The 6,842-nt window shown below is 46.2% G+C and overlaps 1 protein-coding gene across 1 annotated transcript; it reads right to left on the bottom strand.

The window, feature by feature from the left end:
• Positions 1 to 223: 223 nt before the first annotated feature.
• LOC115177929 (spidroin-2-like) lies at positions 224 to 1,933 on the bottom strand. Its single transcript, XM_029738922.1, has one exon. The coding sequence runs from the start codon at positions 1,931 to 1,933 to the stop codon at positions 224 to 226; it is 1,710 nt and encodes a 569-aa protein (XP_029594782.1).
• Positions 1,934 to 6,842: the final 4,909 nt, after the last annotated feature.

Below are 6,842 nucleotides of genomic sequence, written 5' to 3'. Positions count from 1 at the left end.
CAGATCAGCTCTTTTGGCAATAATTGGGCAAAATATCAGAATTGGGCTACCTGTGTAAACTCAGACATAGACACACCATGGTATGGAATATATAGGGCTATATAGGGTAATAATACGTTAATATTACATAGTAAATCTACTGAGCAATACATGATATAGCCTCAGAAATAGTGACAAATTATTGATACGCATTCATGGATGTAAAAGCCCATTGGTTAAGAGTTCAGAAACTTCCGCTGCTGCTTTTTTCCATGTGTCCAGAGTGGACACCTTGGCCCTGTGGATCCTGGCCTTGGAGAGTGGACACCTTGGCCCTGTGGATCCTGGCCTTGGAGAGTGGACACCTTGGCCCTGTGGATCCTGGCCTTGGAGAGTGGACACCTTGGCCCTGTGGATCCTGGCCTTGGAGAGTGGACACCTTGGCCCTGTGGATCCTGGCCTTGGAGAGTGGACACCTTGGCCCTGTGGATCCTGGCCTTGGAGAGTGGACACCTTGGCCCTGTGGATCCTGGCCTTGGAGTGTGGACACCTTGGCCCTGTGGATCCTGGCCTTGGAGAGTGGACACCTTGGCCCTGTGGATCCTGGCCTTGGAGAGTGGACACCTTGGCCCTGTGGATCCTGGCCTTGGAGTGTGGACACCTTGGCCCTGTGGATCCTGGCCTTGGAGAGTGGACACCTTGGCCCTGTGGATCCTGGCCTTGGAGAGTGGACACCTTGGCCCTGTGGATCCTGGCCTTGGAGTGTGGACACCTTGGCCCTGTGGATCCTGGCCTTGGAGTGTGGACACCTTGGCCCTGTGGATCCTGGCCTTGGAGAGTGGACACCTTGGCCCTGTGGATCCCGGCCTTGGAGAGTGGACACCTTGGCTCTGTGGATCCTGGCCTTGGAGAGTGAACACCTTGGACCTGTGGATCCTGGCCGTGGAGAGTGGACACCTTGGCTCTGTGGATCCTGGCCGTGGAGAGTGAACACTTTGGACCTGTGGATCCTGGCCGTGGAGAGTGGATACTTTGGCTCTGTGGATCCTGGCCGTGGAGAGTGGACACCTTGGCTCTGTGGATCCTGGCCGTGGAGAGTGAACACCTTGGACCTGTGGATCCTGGCCGTGGAGAGTGGACACCTTGGCTCTGTGGATCCTGGCCGTTGAGTGGGGACACCTTGGCCCTGTGGATCCTGGCCTTGGAGAGTGGACACCTTGGCCCTGTGGATCCCGGCCTTGGAGAGTGGACACCTTGGCTCTGTGGATCCTGGCCTTGGAGTGTGGACACCTTGGCCCTGTGGATCCTGGCCTTGGAGAGTGGACACCTTGGCCCTGTGGATCCTGGCCTTGGAGAGTGGACACCTTGGCCCTGTGGATCCCGGCCTTGGAGAGTGGACACCTTGGCCCTGTGGATCCTGGCCGTGGAGTGTGGACACCTTGGCCCTGTGGATCCTGGCCGTGGAGAGTGGATACTTTGGCCCTGTGGATCCTGGCCGTGGAGTGTGGACACCTTGGCCCTGTGGATCCTGGCCGTGGAGAGTGGACACCTTGGCTCTGTGGATCCTGGCCTTGGAGAGTGAACACCTTGGACCTGTGGATCCTGGCCGTGGAGAGTGGACACCTTGGCTCTGTGGATCCTGGCCGTGGAGAGTGAACACCTTGGACCTGTGGATCCTGGCCGTGGAGAGTGGATACTTTGGCTCTGTGGATCCTGGCCGTGGAGAGTGGACACCTTGGCTCTGTGGATCCTGGCCGTGGAGAGTGAACACCTTGGACCTGTGGATCCTGGCCGTGGAGAGTGGACACCTTGGCTCTGTGGATCCTGGCCGTGGAGAGTGAACACCTTGGACCTGTGGATCCTGGCCGTGGAGTGTGGACACCTTGGCCCTGTGGATCCTGGCCGTTGAGTGGGGACACCTTGGCCCTGACATCCTGGCCGTGGAGAGCTCCATAAGTACAATTTCCTTAAATTTTAGCAGCCATTGTTGCAATAGTAACTGATGAGGTGGAGTCCACCTTTGTACAGTCATTTTCTTAGCAGCTGTGGTTCCTGCCAACCATAGTCTCCGTTGGCGTTCTGACAACTGCAAATCAGAGTCACCACAAAGCAACATCCCTACTGGATCTAATGGCAGTATTTTATAAGTACAGAGATGACATCGTTGACTTTCCCCCAGAATTCAACCACCCCGGGCATTTCCACAGCACATGAGGAAAAGTACCAAGGTCCCCGGTGGTGCAGAACTCACATAATGGTGATGGACTAATACCATGTCATGTCTTTTTTGAGATGTTAGATAGATTCTATTGCAAATGTTTTAATTCATTAATTGGTGATTGGGGTTTCTAGTTGATCCAAATACATTTTTCCATACTGTATCCCAATTTATTTGTCTGTCAGCAAATGTAAAATATTTTTCCCATACAGTGGATAGAGTTAATGGTTTTTGTGCTGCTAGAATTAATTGACTATAGATATCAGAAATAACTCCTTTTGAGGGGAATCTGTCCGTTAGAAGTTTGACCAATGGGTGTACTGCGAGTTCTGCTCCCCAGGGAACACCATAGGCTCGCATGGATAGGCGGAGTCACTAGCATTTCTGGGGGGGGGGGGGGGGGGGACAGTGCCCCTGTGACAACAATTTTGGACCCCCTTGTGGCCCCCCTAAATGTGAAGTATGAAATAATTTTTACATAACAAATTTTTGCTATCGTTCTTTTTTTACATCTGGGCGGTAGCGTAGCCTAGTGGTTAGAGTGTTGGACTAATAACTGAAAGGTTGCAAGTTCAAATCCCCGAGCTGACAAGGTACAAATCTGTTGTTCTGCCTCTGAACAAGGCACTGTTCCTAGGCCGTCATTGAAAATAAGAATTAGTTCTTAACTGACTTGCCTAGTTAAATAAAGGTAAAAAAATAAATATAAATTTGACAGAAAATGCTAATAAATTGTTGAATGATTATGAACATGGTCTTTTCCCTGCTAATGCCTGCAATGCAGTGAAGAAAATGATATGACAACAATAACGTCTAATGTAACTGGCCCCTCTAACAGTACAACTGGCCCCAGCTTGGCCCCCCCAGTTGAAATGGTCTAGAACCGCCACTGGGCGGAGTTGAAGGTAAAGACAAAATTATGAACCTGGGACAGAGGAGTCCATTCACATTGTATATGTCTTTGTATATGTCTTCTTAGATCAAGAATCTGATATAAATGGTTTCTTACATGCTATGAATTCTTTATCACGCCATATTGGAGAGTATGAATTCCATTTAAAATTAGATCTCATAAGCTTCTCTGTAGCTTTCCACACATTTACAGGGTATGCTATAAGGGGTCCAAAAAATAATGCACATTTTTTAGGAGTCAATCCAGAAAATAATTTGTATTTTAATCTAATTGGAGAAACTATTGACTCTTCTATAGCATGCGAAGAAACAGAATCCTCTGGGTTTAACCAGGTCTTCAGGAAATGAATTTGGAATGATAGGAGATGATTTGGAACTGCAAGTCCACCTGATGCTTTTGTTCTCTGTAGTGTTGCATATTTAATCTGTGGTCACTTTCTCCCCCAAATGAATTTATTCATGACAGAGTCAAGTTTAGACCAATAGTCTACAGGAGGAGGCAGTGGTAACATGGAACTCATAAAATTGATACGAGGGAAGACATTCATTTTAATAATTGAGACTCTAGCATGCAAGGAAGTGGCCATAGCAGACCATCTTTTTATGTATTTTTGGATCTTTGGAAAGGTTTCTAAGTAGTTCTTCCTGCAAGTAGTGTGAATAGATACGGTGATGCCTAAGTAGCTGATTTGATTCTTCACTGGGATCATGATAGTTGCACGCTTCACATAGCTGAGTTAAGAGGTAGTAGAACTGATTTGGACCAGTTGATCTTGTAACCAGACAAAATAGACATTATTAGCTGCAGGGATTTCTGAGCGTTAGCGATTTAGAGCAGTATGTAATCTGCATACAGACAAATTGCTTGTTCAATTTGATGTATGCTTTGTGCCAACGGTTCAAGAGGGACAACCTTGTTCAAAATCCTGGTTGTATGATAAATGGATTAGAATGGGTAGTGCCAGGAGATATAATAGAAGAAGGATTCACATACATGGTACAGATCCTATGGATGAATCTAGCCCCAAAACCAAAATGTTCAACAACAAGCCGTAAATATTCCCATTCTAAGCGGTCAAAGGCTTTCTCTGCATCTAATGATAACACAGCACACGGGGTATCCAGATTGGTCGCCTCAGCAACCGCATGAAACAGGCGGCGCATGTTCTGGGCTGCTTGACGACCCTTAACAAACACTGTTTGGTCAGGATGTATGAGCTTCTTAATGACTTTCTCTAGGCGCATGGCTAGAACTTGTTTCATTTGGAATATGCTTTATTTTTATATTTACCATTGTAGCAGTAGAAATATCATTTTAAACAAATAAGAGAATAGGTAAATTAGCATTATTTTGCATTTAGGAGAACTCATTCAGGGTCCCCCGTAATTTGCACTGAATAGAATGTAGTCAAACACAATAACATTATTCCATTGAACATATGTCACTCAAACAGTAGCCTACCGCCGGATAATCAAAACAGGCTATCATGCTTCATAATACAATTCTCTAATACTAGTCATATGTTACTGTGATTGGAGATAATCAAATCAGAAAAAAAGACAAGCATTTAGGCCTCATCTCCTCTCTCTCTCTCGCTTTCTTTCTTTCTCTCTCCTCTCTCTTCTATCTCTCTCTCACACACACACGCGCACACACGCGTGCATGCACACACACGCACACACACACACACACACAGACTCGCCCTTCACAGCCCAGTGAGCGTGGGTGTATGATGGGTAATGATGATATTGTGAGACACAGCGACACATTGTGGTGATAATGATTAGATGTGTATACCTTTTCTGATTGATTGAATTAATTAGCGAGGAAAGGGAAATGAATATTCAGTCGAGTGGTAGGGTAAGAAAGATGTGTGTTTCATATGGTCTGTTTGTGTCTTTGCGTGCATTTGTGTGTGTGTGTGTCGGTGTGTGTTGGTCCGTGTGTGACCCTCACTAACCTCCACTGTCTGATAGCCTGGGGGAGATAATAATGATATAGTGGGGATGGGTTGGGCCAGTGTGAGTGCACTGGAGGGCAGTGGAAAGCAAATGACTGAAAGTAGAAAAGACTTGGAGTGGAAATGCCAGGATTGACTTGAAAATTGGCTTTTGTGTGTGTGTGTGTGTGTGTGTGTGTGTGTGTGTGTGTGTGTGTGTGTGTGTGTGTGTGTGTGTGTGTGTGTGTGTGTGTGTGTGTGTGTGTGTGTGTACGTGTGTGTGTTCGTTTGTGTGCATGTGCGTGCGTGTGGTGTTTATGTGTGTGTGTGATACGGTAGCTACCAAAGTTATAAAGCAATACAAGTAAAATGTACATCCTCTGTCTAGCTTTGCTTTCTCACCTGGCTCTCTGTCCCTCTGTCCCTCCCCATCCATCCTTCCCTCTCAATCTCCCTCTCCCTCCATCCCCCCATCCCCCCTCTCTCTCCCTACCACCCTCTTCATGCCATCTCTCACAGTGAGCAGTGTATCCCTTGGCCCAGACTCATGGTGGTGAATAATACATCAGGAGACCAGAGAGAAGGATGGAGAGATGGAGAAAGATATGGTGATAGAGAGAGATTGGAGAGAGAGAGAGAGAAAGAGAGAGAGAGAGAGGGGGATGGAGAGAGAGAGAGATGGAGAGATGGAGAGAGAGAGGGATGAAGAGAGAGAGAGAGATGGAGATGAAGTGATCTCTGGCCTGCTCCTCTCCTTCCAGGCCCGTGGGCTCTCAGCAGCATCTGGTAGGGGCTGAGTGGAATACTGACTACATATATGTGCATAACAGTGGAGGCTCCTCAGAGGAAGAAAGGAGGACCATACTCAGTGAATTTCATAAAAATGTAAATGCTAAATAATTTAAAAAGTTATCCTTTTTAGATAAACTATACTAAATATAATCAAGTCACCAAATAATTGATTAAAACACACTGTTTTGATTTCAATACAACACCTATGAGGCTCATGGTTCTCACCCCCTTCCATAGACTTACACAGTAATTATGACAACTTCCGGAGGATGTCCTCCAGCCTATCAAAGCTCTTTCAGCATTAACTGACATGTTGTCCACCCAATCAAAGGATCAGAGAATGATCTAGTACTGAAAGTATAAGCTACAGCTAGCTAGCACTGCAGTGCTTAAAATGTGGTGAGTAGATGACTCAAAGAAAGAGAGAGAGACACGTGTTGAACATTTTTGAACAAATTAATTTCTTCCAAAATTTGGGAGAAGCAAGAGACAAATAGACAGAGGGAGAGATTGTCATTTTTTTTCAGCTTTACTTACTTAGCTAGCAAATGCAGCTAGCTTGTTTAAACTACTGAAATACCCTGCTCAAACAAAGGGATGCTAGCTAGCTATGGGATGCTAGTTAGCAAAGGGATGCTAGTTAGCTAGCTGGCTATGATTTTCCAACACAACACTGGAACTCTTCCAAGTCAAGGTAAGCTTTTGGTATTACTCATTTATTGCCACCAGGGCCCACCGATGTCACTGCTTACTGACTGTGCACTGTAATGTTGCTACATGACTGTATCAGATTTACTAATGAGTTAGTTATATTAGCTATGCTGACTATGATGTTCCTTTAGCTAATATGGTAAGAACGATGCAGGCTGTGTGTAGTGGTTTGGCTTGGAAAGGTATTTCGCCTAGTCACATACAGCTGATGTGTTGTGCATTGAAGTCCACAAGTTAAGGGAATAGGTGAGAGGAGAGCGCATAGGTGTGACAGGGAATACAAAGTGGCT

This window comes from Salmo trutta, chromosome 38, assembly GCF_901001165.1.
Source record: "Salmo trutta chromosome 38, fSalTru1.1, whole genome shotgun sequence".
Classification (NCBI taxonomy): Eukaryota; Metazoa; Chordata; class Actinopteri; order Salmoniformes; family Salmonidae; genus Salmo; species Salmo trutta.
Note: the sequence above shows the minus strand (reverse complement) of the source record. Positions and strands in the feature narration are given on the sequence as shown.

Bases quoted from the DNA above. Each gene is read 5' to 3' on its own strand.
- LOC115177929 (XM_029738922.1), bottom strand. From the start codon at position 1,933: ATGGAGCTCTCCACGGCCAGGATGTCAGGGCCAAGGTGTCCCCACTCA.